The 26,075-nt window shown below is 40.8% G+C and overlaps 1 protein-coding gene across 1 annotated transcript in view; it reads right to left on the bottom strand.

The window, feature by feature from the left end:
- The window catches only part of PLCXD3 (phosphatidylinositol specific phospholipase C X domain containing 3), a 90,351-nt gene extending 88,881 nt beyond the window's left edge, over nt 1-1,470 (bottom strand). Inside the window, exon 1 of the mRNA XM_030470235.1 lies at nt 1,236-1,470. Within this exon, the coding sequence (XP_030326095.1) occupies nt 1,236-1,338 (103 nt within the window). The 5' untranslated portion in view covers nt 1,339-1,470. The remainder of the gene's footprint in view (nt 1-1,235) is intronic.
- Nucleotides 1,471-26,075: the final 24,605 nt, after the last annotated feature.

Genomic DNA, 26,075 nt, shown 5'->3' with positions numbered 1-26,075 from the left:
CCTCAAAACCGAGAAAAAGTCTCTAATGCAATACATTTAATCTGTAAGGGCCCAATGAATCATTGACTCACTTCTCCTTGTAGCCCATGCTCTCCAAGAACATTTCACAGTTTTGGGGGTTAACGTAAAGTTATTAACAAACCAAAAGCTTTTACAGCTCCTACATAATTTGACGTAACAGCTATGGATGCTATATTCTATGCCTTAAAGGCACGCAATTTTATGCAGGATATATTCAACCAATAACAATACTAGACATAGTTTGTGTAAATTGTAAGAGACTGAGAGAAGTGACTTTAAAAGGGCACGCCTGTCTTTAAAGAAAACTATGGAAAACATATTCTAGCAAATAGCTGCTGTATTTACATTGTCTTAAAAAGTTATTTTTAACTAGTGCTATAAAAATTGTTGTTACACAAGCAGCTGCTACACAAAACTTGCAAGAAGTGAGCATTTCTCACAAGGAGCTTAGTAAGCGACATTGCAGTTTGAGCACCTCTGAAACCTCCTTCACTCCTTTCAGACAACTCAAAGGGGGCAAGGTGCTGGTAAAGAGGTCTTGCCAAACGAGGTGCTCCATCAAACCAGGGATCATCTGAATCAACCACTGGTTTGGATTCTGACATGTATTTTGTGTAAGTCTACAGGTGTAGTTAATACCTTACCAAGAGAAGGCAGAGAGCTCGGTAAAGAAAGAGTTCACAGTCAGAGCACCGTAACCTGCCATTTCTCATCTCGTTTGAACTAGTGTCGAGTCCGAATGTTTTCCGAGGGCTATAACAAGTGAAACCGCAGCTATGTGTGTGTCCGCACTGCAGCCCCGCGCCCCGCCCGGCCCCGCCGCACGAGTTTATGAGGAAACAGGCAGTACGCGGCGTTGTGGTCATGGGTGAGGTCCGGTGCACGGACTGCTACCCCAGAAAAGCGGTACAGAGACACGCTACTTTCCCACAGAGGCAGCGGGTGCAGCCTAGGCACGCTGCCCGCTATCGCCTCCGAGTTGAGGACAGCCCGGGGCCGCCAGAACCACGTCCTGCCGGCACCCCCGGAGCCTCTGTCCGCCCGCTTGTCCTGGGAACAGCGCAGGGGACACGGCGCTTCGCGGGGAGAGCGGAGCCACGCCGAGCAGCGCGGGGCTCGCCCGCTGCCTTCTCAGCGGCACTGGCAGTGAAACGCGCCGAACGATCCGCCCCGGCGCATCCCAGCCCGCGGCGAGGTGAATGGGGAGTACCTACCCGGGATGGCCAGGTTGGTGAGCGGGATGCGGTGGATGCTGCTGGGCAGAGCTGCCATCCAGTCGGAGAACCGCACATCGTACTTCCCTTGCGACGAAGCCATGCCGCCGCCGTACCCCTACCTCTCTCCCGTTGTTGTTGTCGCCGCCGCCGCCCGCTCCAACGCACCCAAACCCGGTCCCGGTCCCAGCACTAAATCCTGTCCAGCTCCGCCCCCCGGAACCGCCCCACGCCCACTCTCCCCGCCCCGCCGAGCCCGCGCGCTGTCCCCGGCCGCCTCCCTGCGGCGCCGGGCCCGGTGAGACCCTCTCAGAGCTGCCGGTGCCGCCTCGTTCCCCTTCAGCGGCGGGTGCCGGCGAGGCCGGACGGAGCCGGTGGCCGGGAGAGTGAACTCGCCTCAGATAGATAACACCGCGGGCTGCGGGAGGGAGCAGGGTCCGGCCCAGGCCCTCGGCGCGCCCCGCGTCAGCACCGGCCCAGCATCAGCACCGGCCCCGCGTACCCGCAGCATGGGCCTCTCTGGGGCCGCCCCACCGCCGCACCCCGGGTCCGGGGGAGGCTGCAGAGCCCGCCTGAGAGCTCGGCTGCGGCCACGGCGCTGTAGGCGACCTCTCCTGGGGTGGCGTTGAGGGGCCCTGCCTGAGTTTTGTTCCCCCGTAGCCCTGAGGCTCCGCAGTGCCCTTCCTGCCCTTGGCGGTTGGCTGAGTGTGGAATGCCTCTGCGCTGGGACATGGGCACACTTCACAGCCGGTGCCTCCAGCCCCCTCCGAGACAAACCTTTCCTTTTGCAGTGGGGTTACTCACATTGAAATAACACTGTTCCTTACTTGAACACTTCATGGACATCCGTAAATTTTGGGGTAATTATTTTTCATTGTCCCCTGGGGATAATCCAAGTAGTACTGTTGCAGTTTTCAAAGGGTGGCTACAAAGAAAGTGGCAACTCCCTTTTCACAAGAAGTCACCTGGAAAACACGAAGGGCAATAGGCACAAATTGATCCCGAGAACATTCCTGTTGGACACAAGGAAAATTTCTCACAGTGAGAACAATCGGCCATTGGAATAATCTCCACAGGGAAGTGGTTGGCTCCCCGGCATTGGATACTTTTAAGATTCAGCTGGACAGGGTGCTGGGACATCTAGTCTAGGCCAAGAAAGGTTGGACCAGATGATCCTTAAGATCTCTTCCAACCTGGGATTCTATGATTCTAGTATCTTTCATTCTCGTATCCCACCTACTCGTCTTTGGAGAAGCATTTTAAATGCTGACATTAACAAAGCATTTATGTTGCTGCCTCCAGAACGATGAAGGAATGAACCTGATAAAGTCCTGTGGGCCATCCTGATCTTGATTGTCTGATATTTTTACTTCAGCATAACTGTTTTTTCTCTTGTCAGAGTTGTTGATACATGTGTGGAAGTTCATCTGCTAGATCTGCCAAAAATTGAGCCTGGAGAGAGCTACACCTGAGCCAGGACCAGTTACCAGCTCACCTTGAATTCCCGGGAGGGTCAGCTATGGTCCTGTAGCTTCTATTCTCACTCGACATCATCTTTAACATCTGGGTTTGGGAACAAAAATGCAGGGAACAACTAATAACAACCCACTTTACTCTTTCTGTCCAAGTTTCCAGAACAAGTATGAAGAAAAGCTCTTCCTTCAGCCACAAAATAAAGGAACAATGTGTTTGAAAATGAGTGAATGTTTCTGAGGTATTTAAATAAAGGAAATTTTGCTGACTCACTTTTGCTACAGAAATAACTCTTAAGGTGGGTTTTGAGTAAGGAAACGTGAACAGATGGTTGACTTCAGGGGGGTTACTGAATCTAAATCAAGTAGCAAATTAAAAAGGGAGAGGATTAAGCTGAGAGACACGGGACAGGTTTAATTTTTGCAGTGTTACTTCCTGGCTATTAGGGTGCTTATCTGTCCATTTCCAAAATCACTACTATTAGTGAATGTGGGAAGAAGAAAAAAAAAAAAAAAAGGACAAATCCATGTTTTGGGTACAGAGACGTAAAACTCACTAATAACCTAATGATCAAAGATGTTACTTCACGTCACCTTCAAAGGACAGATAGAAATTATAGCAAAAAATGTCAACATTTTAAAGAGCACTTAAGTAAGGAGCAAATAATGTTTTTATCAACATGATTGTCAGCATTTGAGTGGCAAAATAATTAATGGATTGCACTGGTTACCTGGAAAACTGCTGTTGAATTTTTGCCTTCCCCACTATTTGCTCTATGTTTTCTGAGATAAAACTGAAGTATACAGCTTTTTGACAGATTAAACATGTTGTTAGTACTGTTGTTGGCCTCTTCCAGTCTCTAAAGCTTTGGGCGTAGCTCAGAGCAAAATATATACCTGCAAAATGCTGTCATTTTAAAATGTATAATAACATCTGAACTCTCTGGTCATTCTAGGTCTCTCAGTAATGTTTTCTACTTTACTGGAGAACTCTAAATGTCCTTTTCTGCACTGGCTACAAACTTGTTGGCCTTTGCTTCCACAACTACTTTTTGTTTGTTTGTTTGTTTGTTTTTTGTTTGTTTTTTTTGTTTTTTTGTTTTTTTGGGTTTTTTTTGGTTTTTGTTTTTTGTTTTTTAATGCCCAAAGTAAGACTCTCCATAGTCTGGATTTTCAAACCATGGCTACTCTGCTTTGTAAAAACCAGTCGCCTCTCACATGTCTCACACTAATCCTGTTTGAACAGGTTTGCCTCTGTTTCTAATGCACTGTAACTGCTAAGATATCAGGCTTAAGAGCTGTCAGTGGGTCTCTATGAACTTCTGGGAATGCAGGCTTAGATAATTTGGAGGGAAGTGGGATAGGAGAGGAAGCTTTTATGGGACAGAAAAAAGGAAACATTTGTACAGCAACCTGAAGAAACATTGATGAGGAAGTTTTGATGTAAAACAAAAAGGTAGCTTCTTGGAGCTTTTCAGTGGTGTGAAACTTCAGCATTTGTCTACATATCTGCTTGAGAAGAATTTAATAAAAACTCCTTGTGCATCTGGTTTGAAGAGCAGCTTAATGTGGTTTAGTTTGAACCTGCCATTTTACTAACTTTAACTGATTTATAAACAATGGAAGCTTATAAATCAAAATCTGAGTATCGATACAACCTTTTGTTCCTATGTAAAAATAGTAAAAAAAAAAAAAAACCCAAAAAAACAAAAAAACATTTTTGGTTGAATTACTGAAATCTCTATACATAAGTCTGAACTGTCAAAGAAAGTGGCTTCCAGGAATCAAATACTTTAAAAGCTCAAGAGAGACCAGGTACATCTAAAATGAAAGGCAGTGCTAAGATACTGAAAAAGACCATCTTCGCTTTTATTCACAGCTATGCTCAACTCACTGAAGAAGCCATGAAGAGAAGGAAAATTGAAATCATACTATCTGTTCATCATGTATTGTATTCTTTCCAGTCTGCAGCTGTAACAGCATGGATGAATAGTGACATCTCTGCTTCTATAGAACAGAAAAACAGAGTAATTTCACCAGGAGGATCGTTGCTTCGGCACTCAAAATGAATTTAATTGTTAAAAAAAGGCTTTCCATAGTTTTTATTCTCTTAAAAATTAACATTTTAATGGTAAATATTCACTGTTACACTTTGTCATTTTAACAGACACTTTGCCTTTTCATATGTCCTTGGCATCTATTTTAATCATGTGAATAACAAAAGAGTAACAGGATCTTTTTCTCTAAATTACATAAAGTACATTTTCCACTCTGAAAGGTAAAAGAAAAAATTGCTTAATAGGGTATTGTCTCTCTCTGTAATTTTCCTATTATATCTGATTTATTTAGAGGATACTTTAAATCTGTTAATGAATTCAAAATGAGGCTTTGAACAGAAGAATTACTATTGTTTAAATATTTGAAGTTTTTCAGTAGATTCTGCTTCTGAGGTTTGGTCTCATCCTCCTTCTTACTGCCCGTTCCTATTAATAGCCATTTTTCAGAACAAATCCTGGCTCCTATCCCATGTTCACAGCTCTCATGGCTTTAAATGACTCCATCAGTCACATCTGGCCAGTAAAGCCCTTCCAGTTGCTTTCAGCTGAGTTTCCAATTATCTTCTTGTTACTTTAGAATGCAGTGGATCCACAGTATTCTCAACTTCATTACTCCTCACGGCTAACAGGTGTAAAAAGTAATTTTTACCTGTAAGACAAGCACATTAATCCCTAGAGAGTCAAAGTAAGTAGATTGATGAAACAAAAAGAGATTTTATTTTTTTTTTTAAGTGATCGTATGGTTGAATGGAAGAGGTAACAAGTATTTTTGTTGTCAGTTCATACTTCATCTGACTACTTTGACAATTTCACCTTGCATTTATTAAGCAATCTCTATTCAGCAGTATTTTTCCTGTCAAAAACAACTTACAAAATTAGGAGAAAGAAACAAAGCCATGTAGAAATAAGGTAAATGTCTTTTCTTCATTTAATGGGAAAGAATATGTCTGTTTCTGCTTTCCAAGCAAAAGAAAATATGGTTTATCCTGCTTTCAAATTTGTTACTCTCTTCTAAGAAAATCTGAGCATCCTTTACTGGTGCCGATACTGAAATGGAGAAGGATCCGTATTTATTCTAGGCAGCTGACAAATGTCAGGATATTAATGTTATCCTTACTCTTTGTTGTTGTGAACTAAAGAGACTGTGAACATGATGGGTTAATATAAAAAGCCAACATATTTTATTTTTTTTTTACTCACATACTTTATAACCAAAGCAGAGACATTGCAATTATATAGAGAGGACTCAAGGGAGTATACGTGTCTTAATGCAAATAAATAAAAATCAAGTCAAAAATGCATAGTACATCTACTAGAACAAAATGAAATATTTAAAGTGTATGGCAAGACATTTTTAGTTAACCAAATTCTGGAAATTTGAAATAAAGAGGCTAAAAGATAAATGATAATATTTGTATCTAGTCCTTGAGAGGGAATAAATCTCACCTTCTCTCTGAAGGTGAGATTTTTCAGGTTTCTGGAAGAAAGTTTGCGTTGTTTTGTTTATGTAAGAAGGTTTGGTTTGTTTTTTTCGTTTTTAATTTGTCATGCAGAGTCATGCTGTCTCACCTAAGACGTTTGCTTAAAAACACAACAGTGGCTACTTTTTTGCCTTGTTAAAAAGAGACAGTTTTGGTTATGTTGGCATTACTGCAGAGCCTCTAATGGCATTACTGAGAACAACAATGGCAGAACATGAAAACCCCTATTTTCTAGCCAGTGCTGTAAGGTCATAGCAAAGTATGCAACTTCGGTACAGGGCGGAATGAGAGAGAGGTTGCTTTTTATTTCTAAACAGACTTGACAATGTTTAAAAATTTTCTGTAGAAACACATGACCATTTTGTCATGAACAAGCATCTCTGTGACTTGAAGGCCCCATGTTTAGCTTGGTAAAAAACTTGTAGAGAAAGCATTTAAATTTCAGCATATTCTCAAGGTAGAAAAACATGTTTTAACAAAAACAGGAACTAAATGAGTTATTTTAGTGGTGAAGTTACCACAGGCAGTCCAAAAGCAAGCTCCAATACTGATCATAATCTGTATAGCCACCAAATGCATTCTTCATGTGGTCATAAAAGACTTTATAGATATAAATATACCTACTTTTGGTTAAAAAAACCCAAATAAACAAACAAAAAAACCCCAAACAGAGTTCAAAGCTCCTAACCAAGCTCTTCCCTTCTAATTTTTAAGTTTTCCAGCAACAGCAAAAAAGAATGAAAAGTTTTCGAGGTAGTCAGATAGTCTCATGACTCAGTTTTGTCAGAAAAGAGAGCTCTTTGAATAAATAGAAAATTTTGACCAATCTAACAAAAATCCTCACTAAAAAGTAATATGATAATATACAACACATTCCTGAAGAATTCAGATTATATAGATACTGAGAACTTACTTTCAGGTTTGTAGCTAGCATAGACAAATTGGGAATGTTCAAGGCAGATTAAAACCTGCAAAAAAATGCAAAACAGAACCAAGTCAAGGAAAAAAAACTATTTTCATTGACAATATTTATTATGCTACCACATAGAAGTAAAAAAAGACAAACCCATATGCAGAAAAATCAGTGAAGGTAGTAGAAATTAAATGGATGATCAGAAATGGATATTGCTTACAGGATTTTACAGTGGGCCACCAGAAACAGAAGATGAAATCAGTTTGTTTGAGCCAGCCATTTGGGACGTAGTTCAGACTTACTAGGCAGGTTATTTAGCAGCTGAAGGAGAAGAGGAAAATAGTATTTCTAAGTAGGTAGTAAAGTACTTTTTAATTTATTAAAATATGGAAATCAAGTGCTATAAAAAGGGACTCTCAGATTTTGCAACTGTTTCTTTACCATCAAGCTATTAAGCATGACATCTCGTGATTGATCTTGGCTATGACTGAGAGGCACAATTATGTAGTTCCCATTTCTTTGCTTTATAAAAATAGTGAACATCGGTCAAACTATTCCTGTTCTGTAGTAATTGTTATTTAAAAGAAGCTAAAAGAAATTGGAACTGCGTTTAATAAGAAAATAGTGAAAGCAAATAAATGTATATCTACTTAAGGAATGAATACTAGTAATAATAAACAAATCATTCTTGTTTCTGTGCTTTTTGGAGAATAGTCCAAAATCAGTGAAGATAATGAAAATACTCCACTGAATTCAGTGGGATTTAGATCCTTTGAATGGAAAACTAGTGTCAGTTGGTTAATAGTTGATGCATCTACTGTGCTCATATCCTTAGCCAGTGGAGATGAAAAGTCTTTTCTATTTTTAAATAGAAAGGGTGATGGATGACACAGACTTTCCAACAGGAGCTGCAGAGAGTTAGCAGTGGTCAGCTCCACTCTTGGTAACTGGAGTCATGTTTCATGAAATTTGCATTTCTGCCTGCTGGATAAGGCTTTCCGAACAGGCTCTTGCTGTTTGCATGATAATGAAGCACTCCCAAAAGGTGTTGAAAATGGTGATCAGGACTAATGAGATTTTAGCACGCTACTCAAATTGGTATGCTAGCCACATTTCACAGGCTGCAGTCAGTGCCTGCTGGAGGGATGAGAGGCAATGTTCCTTTTCAGTTACACAGTGCCCGTGATAAGTGTGAACAGTACAGTTGCTCCAGCTTGGTATTTGCAGGTTGGGTAGTACATGATGCAGGGCAGTGTCTCAACCACAAAGAAAGAGGTGGTACATTTGGCTTCTCTAGAGGAAGAGGTAGGAGAAGGTCAGCATGGACACTAGAGACACAGAGATGACAACCAACTGTGGGAAGTCAATATTTCCATGGCGTGCCCTACCCCACCTTGTGATGTTTAGGCATACTATGTGGTCATTGCTCAAAGGTAATATCTTATCCGACAACATAAAGCTTCTTACCTGAAACCGGGGATATTTCTTCTTCCAAAACAAGAAAATTATGTGAGAGAGAAAGGATATGAGGAGAGAATGAAAAACGTGGGTAATAATAAAGAGAAGGGAAACAACACCCTGAGGACACGAAGAAAGCTGATATCCAAAGCTGGTGGTATCACCAAGAGGTTAGAGACCAAGTTCTGCTGCTTACCTGTGCAGCTGGATCTCCATCCTCTGCGGCAATGGGGCGGAAGATCTGGTCTTGCTTTTCCTTCAGAGAGCATCTGTCCCTCTGCCATCCAGATCCTCCCAATTCCTGTGGATTCGGCTATGTTTCCCTCTGCTTTGAATTGCTGCCTCACTCTTGACATATATGGCAAATTAAATTATGCACCTAACACCTTAATTGCCTGAGAGGGCTGTACCTAATGAACCATTTCAAAAGGCTGTAAATATTTCTAGCTAGAGCTTGCAAGTCAAGCATCAGTTTCCAAAAGAGTTTTCTGCACACAGGATTGGGCTCTAATTGCTGTGCATCATGACTTGCTACCAGAAAAAAAAGTTGTTAAAAACAATTTTATTAAATGCAGTGCAGCTCTGGATTATAAAGATAATTAAGTTTGAAAATGTAATGATCCATACAACACCATTCAAATGAAAGATATGAGGAATTTTTAGTAAAAATACAATCACCTTAAGATTAAAACTTTTTTTTTTTTTTTCTTTTTTTAATATAAAGGCACACATTTTAGCCCCTAGGCTTTAAAATATTTGACTAATTCTCTTGGGAAAGACCAGGGTTTAAAAGGCCATCAGAGACTTCTCCATATAACCCACAAGCACCATAAACCAATGCAAAGGGCAAAAGGTGCCATCTGGCTCCAACCAGCCTCCTCTCACTGCTGTCTACCAGAGAGAACTGCAAACCACCTTCAACATGCTGCAAGCACTGCAGCACATGCATGTTGCAGCTTTGATGCAGTGCTTCTCACTGTAGGAGCTAGTATTTTAGAAGCGGTTTCCCATCTTACCCATTTTTAGCTATTTTTTATTGGGTGCAGTAGCTTAGAAATCTGAATAAGGCCTTGATCCACTGAAGCACCTACGTGTAATCATAGTCTAACAAACAAGGGTATCAGCACCTGCATTTTAGATTCAAGACCTTGAAGTCTGGTCATGTTTTCCTGATATATCCAGAGCTCTGTTGAAAAATACACATCGGGCAAATTAAAATCATCTCTTCAAAAGTTGTCTTTTGCCATCAACTGAATCAAACAGGGGGCAGGAAAGACACATGCAAGTGGGACAGTTGTGGAAAGGATGGTGCCATTCAGGATGAGCAGCTGGGAGAAAAGGCAGTGCTCAAACCCTTGCCAGCAGAACCAGTGCTGGGGCTGTAAGCACCACTGTTCATGCCTTAACCTCACAATGCCCACTGAGAACACTAGAGGTCATCTGTTTTGTTGGGTTTTTTTTTAAGGCGAGAAGGATGTCTCATCTAAAGCGGAGTCTGAATTCAAAGCGTTCCTTGCAGATCCAGAACATCACTGACGACAAATCAAAGCTCCAGTGCTTCCCACAATAGCGCTGAGCAGCTCTTTTCCTTGACCTACAGCCTGAATTCAGCGTACCATCACTTTGCCTTAATATATATCTGATCTTTTAGTTCTTCTGATTTTTTTCACGTACTTGGTCTTCTCATTACAATTTTTGCAGACAATAGAGAAAAGCAATTCCTTACAGCAATAAATACTCCCTTTCTGAGAGCCAGCTGCTTTCAACATGTGTTTTTGCAGGGGCTAAGTAGGTTAGAGCATGACTATAATCTGCACACAGATGTACAGTCTTCACTGAAATACCCTTTCTTGTTTGTGGAAAGCAACAGATTTCCAGTTCCTGCTGCTGTGGAAAACAGAAACTTAATCCAGACAATGCACATGCTATTTTCTTTCCCCTAAGGGGATATGGAGGGTGTTTTCCTTGTGGTAATTACATCTTTGCAAAGACCACATACCTGAGGATGAAGCTAAACTAGACTTGAGACAAGGCTGGCAGGAGGGGTGCTCGGAATGTCAGCACTAGTGGGCTGCAGTGGAGAGAAAGCTCCTTGGGCACTGGGCCTAACATGGACCGTGGGCCTGGAAAGCCAGAAAATGGCTGGGTTGTGTCCACAGCAGCTGCGAGGGCAGTCCTCAGCACTAGCAGAGGCACCGGGAAATGAAGGAGGCACAGATAGACTTGGAGAAGAGGAAGAAGCTGGACAGGAAGAAAACCTGGTGGTTAATTTCATCACTCTCTGGACAAATGAAAAGACCTTGCTAAGGAAGGCACAGTGGCAGAACACAACAAAGTATTTATTATTACACTTAATTAGTGTCATTTTAAGTGCTAGGTTCAGTAACACTTGAAGTAGCCTTTTCTATTAACAAGATTCTTTCTGAGTTGAAGTGTGGTAAAATGCAATTATATGTAAATCAACAGACCTTTGTAAGTGTAAGCATATGTAAGCATATCAGAAACAGACAATATGTATTTTTGAATGAAGAAAATAAACATTAATTCAGGGCATAAGTATTTTGTTGAAAATCTCTGTGTGGAAATGATACGGCATATTCAGCAGCAGCTAAACTGTAAATACAGGCTGATAATGTCTCCTCACTGTTAAATTAAGTATATGCCATCTGAGAAACAGCAGCATTGATTCCACTAGCCGTATGAAGTGAAAAAGTCAGAAAAACTGTCCCATTTTTACAATTTTATTTTTGAGTTTTCCACTGCTGAAAAGGAAGTGGCAGCAGTGAATGGTCTGCATGATAAACAACTTGAATCACACACAGACTGAGGAGACATAGTGGGAAAAATCCTCACCCCTTTGAAGTCGATGGGAAGCTTGGCATGGCACAGAACAGAGACAGCCTTCAGGAGCGCTGTTTTGGCTTTCCCTAGGATGTTGCAAGAGCTTTGCAAGTTACAGTTGACTAAACAGACAGAGTGTTGTGGAAGGATTGGAAAAGTAGGAACTACTTTTTCCATTGCAAATTACTCAGAAATATGCACCGATTCCCTGAATCATTCTACTTTCCTGGAAACTGGTTGAAAATTCTCTTCACCTGTCTGGAGGCAGACGTCCTTAATCCCCAGACTAAAGGCACACCAGAGGGCAAACAAAATACTTTGAAACTCTGCTGCCTCCAGGAAAAGCAAAGCTGTTTTGAGAAATGTGCTTCATGCATACTTGAAGTTGGAAGTCTGGCTGGGACATGGTTCATCACCCACACTGGAGAGATTTCAACACTCTGAGAGAAGAATACCTATTAGTCACCATTCCAACTCTCTTCTCTAATACTTCTTACTATAAAATAATGTAAAAATTCTCTTTATTGTGAGAAGCCATTTGAGCAATTTTCAGGAAGTTAGAGAAGTTCAGCTCAGATTGAAGTGCCACCTTCTTCTGCTGCATGGAGATGAGCTGTAGCACAGTGGAGGAGGGTAATTAAGAAAAACATGAGAGCAAAGGATTTCAGACACTGTGTGTGTGCCAGCAGGGGATAAATGGTTTGCCAACGAAGGAATAATACCTTCAGAAAAAAAGAGTCCTCATAAAAGTACATTGGTATAATCTGAATGTCTTTTTAATGCACAACCAAAACTTGCAAAAAGGAAGTCTTGCTAGATACAAGAGGAATTTCTGTCATTTCATGTACACACACAAAGAAAATATTTAAAAATGTAAGTATGAAAAGGCAATGAATCTCCTGCTGAAATTGCCTGTGTCTGTGAGAGATAAGAGGTCACGAAAAAGCAGAGAGAACAGTAATTTCTTTAAAATTCGTCTTGTAATCCACTTACAGCATAGCGCCTACAGAACACCTTGCAATGGTTAGGCAGACAGCTGTGGCAGCACTATGTACTGCCCTGACCCTCACTATTTCCTCATTTTTCTGTCTCCTTGCAATTCACTTTCTTTACTGTAGCAGTAAATTCTTCAGCTCAGGGGTTGTTCACTGGTGCATGCTAATAGGGACCTCTACTCACTGATGCAATACAAATTAATAACCTGCAGGAATAAGTAGCATACAAGCATTCAGGTGGTTAAATGTGCACGTGAAAGCCTGGGTGGGTTTTTGCTTTGTCATTCCTACAGCTCTCCTTCATCGCTCCCGCAGCTGCAAGTCCCCCGTGGTGAGGAAAGCTGCAGGACCCACCGCCCGCCTGACCCTCTGCTGGCCATCACCAGCACCATTCATGCCATCAGCCTTACCCTGCTTCGGAGAGGAGGTATTACTGGGAAAGATTTGCAGTGCTTGACATTTTTATTTTTCTAAAGAAAGGTGTTCTGGCCAAGACTTCAAAGCCAGCTCTGCTTCCTGAATTTTGAAAGCGAAATTTCTCAGGAGGATAAATGACGAGCATTTAAGCTGGGGTCTTTGAAAAATTCCTAAGAGGGAATAAATGTTGCTTGTGGTTTGTTTGATAAAGCTTGGGAAGTTTCAGATGCATCTCAAAAGTTGAGAGGAATGCTTAGGGACAGGGATATGTTCTTCGTTTATTGGTTGTATAAATCAAAATAAACAATGAGACATAAAGAAGTAATTATAAGACCTGCAAATCAGTCCCAGTACTGATAACAGACTCTAGGTGTTTAGGTACCTCTAAACCTCTTAATATCTCTCAAGAGTAAAATTTCCAGGGATGTGTTTCTCTGTGGTGAAGAATTTTGTTTTCAACATGATGCAACATATAAATTTGTTATGCTGTGCTGATTAGGAACTTACATGGGTTTTGCAAAGAATAAAAGATGAGAAAGTTTGTCTGTATTGAAAAAGTGCAAAATAACATACACCACACACTGTGAAGTCATGTTTACAAAAAGTGAGTTAATTGCACACTGCTTTGACCACGGGGAGAGAATAGGTCAGAGCCAAGAATGCCCAAAGTCTTCCTGTTGCTCTGAGGGACCACCAGCAGCAGAAGGTCCATGTAACCAGCCTTTGTGCTTGCACCACTTCCCAGTTTCCTCTCAGGAACGAAGCCTAAGGGAAAGGTGGGAGAGGCTAAGAAATGTGCTCACAGATGCTCTGTTGTTCCCCAAATATATTGTTTTAGCTAACTCTCTAACAAGCGTTCTGTCAAGGACAACTGAAGTATACACCTGTGATTCTTCATTAGCTTGACAAATTCATTTATTTTACGGTCTTCCTGAAGAAAAACTAGCTTTTCAAGTCAGATTTTCACTTTTACAGTCAAGCTTTTAGTAGAAAAAATTTTGTTGGGTTTTTTGTTTTTCTTTTTATTTGAAACACTATAAACATTAGGGTGAGGAGCAGTCACCACTCTGCAAGTTTAAAAACCCAAGAGAAAGTTTGTTGAGGTTTTATGTCCCAAATCCAGATTTTGTCCAGTCTCTTCCATCATACAATGTGTTTGTGTCCTGGACCTGCAGTAATCACCTCCAGAAGAAAGAAAATTCAGTATTTGTTCCCCAGGAAAGCTATTACAGATGTGCATTACACAGTTTCCTTTTCACTTTTGTCAAATTAAAGCAATATTTTAAATATCCTGAATACGAATTTTGTTTGCCTCTCTTATTACAAAGCCTGAAGGAAAAGCAGGAGACGGTCTTATTTCCTTAGCAACAGAGTCAGGTGTGATTTATGCCACTGTGCGTCCCCGCAGCTGTCTCCAAGCAACAAACCAAACTGCAATGCCAACTGTTGTACGCGCAGTATACGGAGGGGGCTGAGGGTGCAAATACCTATCCCTGGCATCGAGCAGGAGGGAAGACTGAACAAACACGGGATTATCATAGAAATGGAAATCAATCAAATAATCTAAGCATTTTAGTTCAGCCTGCCAAATGCTCAGCATGCAAAGAATAATCTCTTTTAAACCAGTCAGCGCCTAGGTGGCAGCTGTAGATGTGTGTTAATACTTTACCAAGGCTTTGCCTTAGCTTATGAAAGTGGTACCACTGTGTCTGCTGCTCCTAAGCAAGAGTTCTCATGAAGAACAGAGTATTTGTGTAGCAAAAAATATATTTTCAGTAATAATTCACTGTTAGAGTAGTTGCCAAAATTTGCCCAACTTCATTTGCCATTTCAAAGCTGTTTCCTCTTTGAAGTAAAGAGGCTTGCCTCTACGATTGTATTATGTTGGCAAACATTGTGCTTCTAAATAACAACTGTAAAGCTAGTGAGGCCTGCCAACTGCAATCATGACAGATAGCACTGTTTTTCTGAAAAAAATTACTGTTTTAGTTAAGGTGAAATTTGCTGTGGAACCTGAGCTTTTGCAAGCATCAGTCTGTCTGCACCGATATTTTCTAGGTGCTTTTCAGGTATAGAGATAATACCTGTGGGTTACAAAAAGCAAGCAAGATTGCAGTCCCTCCTGCCAACATTTTATTCCTACGCCTAGTTTACTGTTACTGGAAATCCATAAAACCTCTGAAATAACAGTGTTCATTCTACTGCCGAAAATGCAGCAATTGTGTAGGAATTGCTGGATGATGTAATCAGGGAAGACCTGCTAACCAACATGGTGAGGATGGAGCACAGAAATGCTGGGATCTCCTCAGGAGTCACCACCCGCTGGTGCTGTAACCAATTCACCAGTGTGTTTCACATCCCTGAGCACATGCTGCCCATGCCAGGCTTGATGAAGCGGCAGAGCAGGCAGAAAGCTTTGCCTCTCCCTGGCCTTTCCCTGCTACATTCTGTCCTATGAAATGGTTTTTCTTTCAGTGCTTTGCAGCATAGAAAACATGTCCAGGCCACCTGCATGGCTTGGGTGCAATGCCAGCATCTAAAGCCTGGAAATATCTGTAAACAGAGGGGAAAGACGTAGTAAAGAACGCTAGACCATCCCTCATTTTTAGGGATCATCTCTGAAATTGCAGCAACGTGGTTGCCTGCAGGTCTCCAGAGAGCTGGCTGGCCGGGATCAAGTTTATACCAGTCAGGGTATATCTTAGCCTGGCTAACCACAGTTCCTGCCTTTCCCAGGCAGGAATTAATTTAGCATGATCCTTCAAGCTTTCAACTTTTTACTTCTTAGTGGGCTACCTAAGTGGTTAGCTACCTAATCAGGTTGGCTACCTCTGAAGCCAACCTGATTAATTTCAGCACATTAGGTAATAGCTGTCTTGCCTTGTACTTGGAAAAATTTCTAGACTGCTTGGGGTTATTTTCACTTACTGCAGAGTATTTCCTACTTCATAGAATTGAATCATAAATGGTTTGGGTTGGAAGGGACCTGAAAGTTCAAAGCCCCTGCTCAAAGCCCCATCCTGGCCTGGAACACTTCCAGGGATGGGGCAGCCACAACTTCTCTGGGCACCCTGTGCCAAGGCCTCACCACCCTGAAAGTAGAAAACTTCTTCCTAATGTCTAATCTAAATCCACTCTTTGCCAGTTTAAAGCCATTCCCCCTATCCTGTCACTACATGCCCTTGTATAAAGTCCCTCTCCAGATTTCCTGTAGCCGCCTTTACATATTGGAAGGCTGCTGTAAGGTGTCTCCAGAGTCTTTTCTTGTCCAGGCTGAGCTAGCCCAAATCTCTCATCCTGTCTCCATAGGAGAGGTGCTCCAGCCCCCTGATCATCTTCATGGCCTCCTCTGGACTCATTCCAACAAGCCCACATCCTTGTTACGTTGGGGCCCCCAGCATACTTCTTAGGACATTCCCCTTTACCTCATATTTTTGTCCTGATTTTAAAAGTTATCTATCTTTATCTGAAGCTTCTCTGGGAAAGCTCTCACTTGAAAATTTTTATGATAATCTACTAAAATTCTTGAAAAAATCAGCTGACAGCTGTTCCTTAGTTTTGAAAGAGCATAAAACTGTAAGGCATAATTTTGAAATTTTTTTAATAACATTTTGCCCTGGAATGGTAAATTCTTGCAGTAGCATAAGCCTGTATTTAATTCAAATATTGAATTAAAAAAACTTTAAGATTTGTTGCCTGAACTGCAGATACTCACTCCTGTTGACATTGCTTCTGCAGATCAGGTGTCACTGCAATTTTGCATATTTAAAAAGAAAATAAAATTGATCTTTGAGATCTAATGCAGTACCAAATTCAAGCTTGTTCTCCTATTGCCTTTTTAATCCAGCATAATCAAACACAGATTTTTACATCAAAGAGCAATCTCTCAGAGGTTCAAGAAATGCTAGCTGGCCCAATCATTACAAAATAGTTAAACAGAGGCATGCTGCTGTCCCCTTTGAAGTAGCACAGATTTCTAAAATCAAGGAGCAGATAATCTTAAAAACAAAAGGAAAGGCTGCCTGGGTCCTTCTCATCCGGGCAGCCAAAGGATCTTTAGGTCCTTCTGGAAAAGTGAAAAACACAAAAGTCTCTCTTGCATATGTAAATATGCAGATGTGAATAAGGCTTTTCTGGTATAAAACCTTTGCAAAATGAGAAAAAAAGCCTGTGGAAAATACAAAGCCATTTCAGTTGGTTTAGTGCTCACCTGCTTATTCTTTGTATATGTATTTTTATGAATTTTTATATACTTTTAATATGAAGTTTGAAAGGAGCACAATGGAAAGAAACTTCTGTATCTTATGCTTTCCCTGGATTGCAGTTTTTTTATACTTGAAAGAGTCAAAAAATGGTTCAAGGAACATTTTTTTTACATGATAACCCTTCCTTATAGAAGTATTTAAAGGATAAGCTAGAAGTGCCAAAAATTTTATTATTCATCAGCAGTCTATCCTTTTTAGTAGCCATTATACCTCCTGTGCATTTGTTTACTTCTGGCAAACTAATTTTAATTGACAAAACTTTATTTTAGTTTGTTATTTTAATTAAAATAAACAGTCTGTGGTGGTTAGAAGTTTTTGTCTTAATCTTTTACCTCTTAGACTGTTCACAAATACTAATATCCTCAGTGTCCTACTGAGGCTGCTCATGGGTTTTCAGTGTATATTTAGTGCTGCACAGAGAAGCAGACAGACTATGGGATAATAAAAGACTGATTTCGACGCTGCCTTGCATCAGTCCTAGTAAAACTAATTAAATTCAGAGGCAAAACAGTCTGTCAGCAGGTCTGCATGTTGCGGTTCCCTTAGAGGAGTTGGAGACTGTCTTTTTCATCAATAACTGCTATACCACCCCAGTTCTAGGAGTAAGTGGATGCAAAATAGTAACGACTAAATCCATCATCTAAGAAGCCTGGAAAGAAGATGACTTCAAAGAAACCCAGACACAGCCACAGGGTCTGTATGGAAATGGGGGCACGCAGGGCTGGACTGCAGCATCTGGGGATCTGAGCACCAGCCAGTGACTGCAGGTTGGTGGATGCCCACTGCAGAACTGCATGTTCCCTGTATCCTCGCCTCTTCCCAAAACTCTTGAAACAAACCTAAGATCTACCAGACACCCTTCTCTCCCCAGAAATCCACAAAGCAACAGTGTGTCACAAGGAAAGAGGCCAAGAGAAAAGCACATAGCTATGTCCCCTCTATTTGTTGGACCAAAAAGTTCAGATGGGATGACAGCAGAGTAATACTCTCCCTCCCAGAATGACTCGCTACACCTCAGGAAAGAAACAGCGAAGAGACTGTGCTGCTTGACCCTTTGAGGCAGGTCATCACTGGACTGTTTATGTCTTGAATTCTATACTTTCTGCTTTTTCTTCCTTTCTTATTGCTATAGAAAAAGAAAATCATCTGCAAAATGTCTACGCTTGACACTTCTGAGATTAATTTCCAGCCCTGTTACGCCTGTTCCAGCAGCAGTTAAGAATGTATCCAGGGATTTATTAATTTTTATTTGGGTTTGGTTTTTTTTTTTTTGTTCCCATTGAACTGTGTTACAGATCTGCAAATTTCTCTCAATGACATGTATGTTCTCTCTGAACATTTTTCTCTGGCCTATGTGGCTTGAAAAAAATGCCTAATGAAGTAGTCTTCTGTGACTCTACTCTGCATCATAAACACACACATTAGCCTTAGAAGTATCAACTCCCAATTGACATGCAAAACCCATCTGCAAGAAATTCCTGCTTCTTTACTAACTATCTGGAAGAGTCATTTCTCATTCCCTGATGAAGCTTTAACCAGTAAAGTATCACAATGGCTCCATTTAAAATTTCCCTAAACAGCAATGACATATTATTAATCCCTGCCTCCTCTCTGGTCCCAGATCACTAACAGCCATCATAAACACAGCAAACTGGGCTATTTGTCTATGCTTCAGCTCATGCAGGAATAATTTTTTGTTTGATTCTTCAATCAGATCTGCAGACTTTTCATCAGCTACTTCTTTTATTCTCAACCCACACAAGTCAGTAAAATTGTCATCTTTTAAAAGCAAATATTGTACTTCTCATTTTCGTTTAAAAAATAAATCAATAGAGTTTGTAACTGATAACCAGATTATGATTGCTTTTAAGATTCTGGTATCTTTCCCATGAGATAATCTGACAGCACAATAAAATACATCTATTTATTACAAGGAACATTCACATATTCAATTGTCCTGTTTTAAAAGAGACCATAAATGAGACTTAGGATTTTGAACAGCCTGGATTACTTTCCTTCCTCTCAATTTCCAGCTGCTTTATTTTTATATGTCCTTCCTCCCTGAGAAGAGTTTTTAAGAATTATTCAAGACTTTTATGTGTATATATATAAAAGAAGTATATATATACAAACATACATATATACACACATTCAGACACGTACACTCCTACCCATATTATAAAGTAAGAAACTTCTTTTTGTGCTTCTTTCACAAAAACTAAAAGGAAGTGAGACGCTTTGTTCTTTGCAAAACTCATCTAAAGATGTTCTTCTCTACATTGTCCCTATTTCCTTTCTACAACCTTCACTCCAGCCCCAACACAAGCACTCAGTCCCGGCCTCAAATTGCTGTTCTGCAGTCCTCCTGAAAGCAGAGGCAAAAAGCATCACTAAAGTAATCATATCCAATAGTGCCCCAGCACTGTTTGTCTCACAGTGTGGGGCTCTTGTGTTTTCATAACACAAGGAAAATGTTCTTTTCACTCTGGGGTTGGAACTGAAAAGTGTAAGATTTGCCTCAGCCCCTGGTAAATAGCATTATTATGTTTCATGAGGAGCACAATTACTGCCTGGGTGACTCTGGAGTTGCACTTTGCTACTAAGAACATGCACTGAAAAAGCAAACCAAAAGATTACTGAACTAGGAGCGGCAATCGGGAAAAAGCTGGACAAGCTGTGACTGCGTGCTCATGGGCAGCACTGCACCCTTGGGAATCACAGGCATGAGCCCTTACAGGTGGGAAAAGCAATCCCAACAGAGAGGCACTCCCTGGGTTGGTAATTTAAACTTCTTAATTAAAAATTACCCTGTTTGGCAATATAAAATGGTCACATTTAATGGTTAAAATCTCAACATGATAGAGGCAAGTGTTAGCAAGTGGGGAGATGAGATCTCCAGCATCTGTGCCCTGGAGTCTTTATGTACAGAAAGAGGGTCTCTGCAGAGCTGTAGCAGCCCCACGGCCCATCTTGAGTGAAGGTGCAGAAACTTGCATGCTGGAGGAGGGCAGCAGGAGCCAGCTTTTCTAAGTTTTAGGCTGCTCAAAGGGGGAAAAAGCAGCCAAAACCAAGCTTGAGTGCCATTACCAAGACATAAACAAATAAGCAGCAGGTGTTTGTGTGTACCTAGATATGCTGTTTATTTTATGCCAGCATGAAAACATAAATAAGATGAAGCAAATATTACTTGTATTGCCAGGTTCAAATCTGTTTAGCATTCTTATTCCAAAAGGCCCCAATATTGTGGTTGTTGCATTGGAAATCTGGACACAGTATGGAGGAAACAAGCTAAACCACACTTTATTTCATTATGGTTTTCAATTTTTGAACCTGTAAGTGGTGTCAGACGAAATAGTCGCAATCTTCTAATGCAACTCCAATGACAACTTCAGAAGTTTAAACTCCCCTTATTGACACATAAGCAAGACCTGATATGATGTTACTATTCAGGTTTTCATTGATCCTGATTTTTAAGAAAATTTTAAGGCTCCTGATATTACTGTCTAAAGCAATCACTGAACTTGCAGTCAGAACCAGGTTAGCAACTGCCTGATGCAAAGGAAAATTTCAAGAAACAGCAGGATGTTACCATCTAACACCGAGGTATTGCCCAGAGCCCCAGCCTTCGCCTCAGTTTAATGCATCCCTCGAGTGAGCCCGGGGGTCTTCTTCCTGCAGATAGCTGAGCATCCTTCAGAGTCCTCCAAAAACAAACAACCTGTTTGAGCATGTCCTCCCTCCTGGTCACTAGGCTGTGTGGCCAGCACCCACCATCCTTCACCTTCCTCGGGGGGCTCTACCTTGGTGTGACACTGGGACACAAACACCACAGCAGGGCTTTGAAGGCAGGCAGATACTGCAGCTGAAAAACAACCTGGGCTGCTGGTGGCTGCGATCCCTGAGCAGCATAGCTGACAGGTTACAGCCTCCTGTGAAACCAGTCTGGGTATTCTGAGATTTCATGCCATTGTGTGTGAAGCCTAACTTTGCTATCAACATTTTTCATGACTATTTAGAAACCACAAAGGTACGAAAACCTGATGTGTGCAAACATATTTTAAAATTTTTCCTGTAACACTTTAAAGCACTGTTTGTTCATTGGATGTTTCTGCTTGTCTTAAATCTGAGCAGATTCATTCACTAAGGATTTTTGTTATAGAGTTAAGTCTGAAGTGCATTATTTTTAATGTTTTGATGCTACAACATTTCAGTGATGGAGAGACCCAAGTGGTGACCTTATACCTGTGATTATCTCCTGCCATGGCCACAGGGAGGCTGAATGGGAGTATTCACTACCCCCTACATGGCCCGTGACCTGCCAGTTCCTTGAGCTCCCTGACAGGGACAAAGAAGGTGGCTGCATGGTGCTGAACCATGTGCCTGCCAGGCACAACGTTTAGTGTTAGCAAAGAAACCAAGTGTCAAACTCCTGCTTTCATCTGCTAATCTATGCTGGAAAGACATGGTGCTGTAAATGGATAAAGATAGGAAAAAAATATATGGTAAAAACTCTTGATACGTTTTCTACCTTTTTCTTTCCTTCTCTACATTTTATTTTGTTTTCATGACTGTAGATATTACTATAGCACCTAATCAAAATTAGGTCAATCCCATTACAGTGGGAGCACTGCTTTAATGTCAGAAAAGGCCATAAAGCCACCCTTCTGGAAGGAGGATATCTCCCTCGAGTGAGAGACAGCTTTAATGCCAGAGACTGCATGACCCCAGAGTTAAGCCACTTACATCAACTCCCCAGCTAGAAGAAGAGCAGTCGGAGCACATTGTTGGTAAAAATTGCTAGCTGTATGTATTAAAGCAATCTCAATACTGCTCTGTGGCCCAAATCATCCTCTTTGGTGTTAAAACTCAGGGGAACGCTAAGGCAATATTGCTACCAGCTTGCCCTCTGCCTCAGTCCCTGGGGCTGCAAGGACACTGGCCACATGCAAGGCTAGAGTTACTTTCTATCCACACTTTCTCAGAACTGGTTTAATCTTAGAAGAATGAGGGTTAGCTTCTTCAGTTTTGGTACTACTTGCTTCTAGCAATTTTCTGTCATTGTAGGCTTGGACCTGCAATAGTTTCAAGCAGAGCCATTAACCCAACACAGACCGCAGGCTGTGCATATAGGGCTGCAGCACGTCCCACTGCGGCACTGCCACAAGCCCTGTGCTTGCGGTGCTGCGGGCTGGGAGATGCAGCTCCCTGAATTGGGATGTGCAGGTGAAAATGGACATGTGCTCAAGCTCAATTAGCACTTTTATTCCAGCAACTTCCAACGTCTGTTTTTCCTGCTGTGTTGGTTTTTCTGGCTCCTTAGCAGCAATAGGTACATTTCACTGATACTTAGCAAAGGCAAAACTTCACCCCTCCGTGCCGGCTTTAGCATAACAAACATTTCATAATGTTCAAATTATGACTCAAAAGCCTGATCTACACAGTGTTTTCAGGATGAATTGATGTAAAATACCGTATCAACATCACAAAATACATCCTCATTCCTGTTGTCGTGCCTTTTAGTCTTGTTCTCTTTTTATTTTCCTAAAGAAAAGTTGATTTCTGTTGTGAAGCTATAATTATATATGAAATTTCAATTGTTATAGTTCTCTCAACTTCTCTAGTTCTTTCATTAGATTTCATAATTCTTCATAAGACAAGGATGTATACAATGCCTTCACAAGATTAAGTAAGACTGAATAATTGTGTTAAGTTATATAACCATTTACAATTCAATAGCTGCTTACATAAATGTAAATAGCGTATGCCCTCTCTCTAAGAACTTTGTATTCGTGATATGTCAAAGCAACACTTAGATGGAAATTAGAGGTCAGCTAAATTATATGCAGCAGAATTTAAAAGTAGTATTATTTGTTAAATTGCCTTAAATTTGCTGGACACGTAATAAAAAATAAGCTTACTGAATCATATTCTGGCATAAAAGGTTATTTATTAAAAAATATAATGAACTGAAGAGATTGTTCCTGGTGACTGTGCCCTTCAATATTTTAGAACAAATAAATTTTATTTCCAGACATCATTTTTATTTATAAACTGGAAAACAAGCTTGCCTACTTTTCTGCTCCCAGCTGGCTTTTTGGTTTTGAGGGAAACCATCTTTGGTAGAACTACTTGAGAAAAATAGATTAGTCTCTCATCCACGAGATCTCTGTGGATGCAAACCAGGATATTTCAGTCAAAAGTTTGTTCATCATTTCAAACACTTTTTTTTCTGATGCATAGTCAGTGCATAACATTTCAGGATTTTGACATGTTTTAAAATGTTGACAGCATGCACTGCTTGGCATTATTTTTTCTTGGTGGAGCAGAGATATAAGCATATAATATATGCTGAAGTAGAAGACAGGTAAGCAAGAAGTTCAAGAATAAGAGATGCCATCTCTCTTTGTCTATCGCTAAGGCTACAGGGATAGCAAACGGGGATAAGATGATGATAGTCCATTTAGACCTTAACACTTCATGAGATGAACTTCAAAGTTAAACCACAAAAATGTTCTTTGTTTTTAAATCTGTTTTTCCTTCCTTATGATGATGTTCTGATTTCATAACAGAAAGACCGCTACCTTGTCAGTGAGTTTTACAAGAACATCTGTATGATATGGTCTTTTCATACCAGTGCAAACATCCGAACTAGAGAAAGGTGCAAAATTAGCTTCTTGGTTCCAGTTAGTAAAAAACTTAACATTATGTAGTTGAAAACATGGAGCTAGATTAAAGGACTGGTGCAAGACAGCATGATTAAACCAGACATGTAAAAGTTAGGACCACAGAAAGAGGATCTTTCATCATCTTAGTGTGAGTCTGTTCTTTGCTCCCTGGGGCTGCCCACAGCTTCCTTCTGACCAGGTGAAAGCAAGAACTTGTCTCAGCTCTCTCGCACTTCTCTCTTTCACCAAAATAAACTAATTCTATCCCCACAATGCCATAAGGCAATTTACAGTAGTATAATAGACATTATTAGCTCAGACTATTGTCCATAACACATATTGATCATTAGAGCTATTTGAAATAAAAGCTTCATACCTGTACTCTTTACTTTGTCTAGAATTGGAGAGAAGAGTCTAGGCCATTTGGTAGGGACTGTAGTCAAACCCCTGAGATACCAAATACTCAATTTCACATTGAAATCAGTGGTAGATTAGGTGCTTCGCCACTGCAGTTGATCAAATGTGTTCCCTAGCTTCCTTTAAACATCTTGGTCTTGCCAGTGAAAGACTGCGCAATACATTCTTGTGTGTGACACACATACACACAAGTGTATATGAGCATGCTATCGGGTTAACTATGCAGTGCTATGAGGGGACTAGTAGCGCTCTTCTTCACCACTGGGAACAAGCAATAGCCATTCTTTATACTGAACATGAATTTAGGAGGCCAATGCATAAGTGACTCTTGCAATCAATTACAATTCTGTTCCTTTTTGCATGGTATTATGGTTCCCAAGATATTACTATACTGTTCTATTGTATTCTTAAACAAAAAATAGTGAACATGCCACTTGCAAACATAACAATGCAACTTGATGTGCTGAACAGCTACGTGCTCATTCTACCACTGCTGCCTGTGCTCTCCAGCTGTAGCAATGACAGGGCTTTAGCTCTCTCGCTGCAAGCAGTTATTATTCTGCCGTAGTTTTATCTTAGCCCATTTCACTTTTGCAAGTTACAGCTTCTCCATCTTCAGATTAGTTCTCTTGCTATTAAGTAACTTCCATTTAAGACAGTGAATAGCCCATTGCAGATAACTGTGCATAGCACTCTTATTAGGTTAAGCCCTCTGCAGCAGGAAGGCTTAGGTCAGACATTGGCCCTTTTCAGTCCAAATGTCATTTCCAAGAATAATTTCCCCTGGTTGCTTAGCAACTTCTCTTAATCTTTCCTTTCTCTCATTCATATCAATATCCAGTCCCTCAGCCACACCGCTAAGCCAAGGCATGCTGCCTCCGGCTTGCTGTTTACAGTGTCCTGGTAAAACAGTCAGAAACTCACTGATTTCATTGTTTTGCTACCCAGTATAGTTGCTTTTATGGTTGGTTTGCTCAAGGAATATATCAGGCATGAGATTTTCAGGCAACAAGGAAAGAGATCTACTGCTGCCTTTATGCACTGGGGTGCAGGGACGTGAGTCAGATCAGTTTTGCAGTCCTTGAGGATCCCCAGGCATGGCAGAGGCTGCCTCTTGCACCGTTTGTAAGTAAGCACCTAAGGAAATCTTCACACCAGCATGTAGGGATAAGCTTCAAGATCCTAAAGAGTTCCTGAACCTTTTATTTTATTTTATTTTCCTTTCCTTTTTTCTTTTCTTCAATATCTATGTCTGAAGCTGGCAGAACAGCAGCGTGGCTCAGAAGGAAGATACTCAGAGTTTAGAGGAGTAGCAGCATTAGGTGTACGCGATCCCTTTCCCTGTGTGAAAGGAAATGCAGGCTGTCACTTAAAATAAAAAGCACAGTCTTTCACGATTGAAATGTAACTTTGTTTCTGCAGAGTAATTTTTGGCCTTTGCTGGTTTATACTCATTTATGAACAGTTCTTTCCCTTTCTCTTCTATGCTGGTCAAGACCATGTCTCACAGTTAATGCTGCAATATCACTGCTTACAAAATAACCATGGGTCTAAGCTTTTCTCATACACCCAGTGGCAGCTCAGAATTCTATGCAGGTGATATAATATTTACTTAAAAGCAGTTATTCAAGTCCCTTCCTCTGAAGGAATTATTTTCTCTGGAGGGTATTTAACAGTCATCGACCAAATATACGAACTTCCAGTATTTCTCATCCCTGTGATTGCATTGGTTTATCCACTGGCATGAACAAAATAATAAGAACAAAGTATCACTATAGACTCGTATGGTTTGATTTTTAACTCTGCTAGCTTCTCTGTGTTTGCTTATGCATAAATAACAAAGATGTGCTCTGCAGTTT

Source organism: Strigops habroptila, chromosome Z (assembly GCF_004027225.2).
Source record: "Strigops habroptila isolate Jane chromosome Z, bStrHab1.2.pri, whole genome shotgun sequence".
NCBI classification, from domain to species: Eukaryota; Metazoa; Chordata; class Aves; order Psittaciformes; family Psittacidae; genus Strigops; species Strigops habroptila.
The sequence above is the reverse complement of the archived record's forward strand: the minus strand, read 5'-3'. Positions and strand labels throughout refer to the sequence as shown.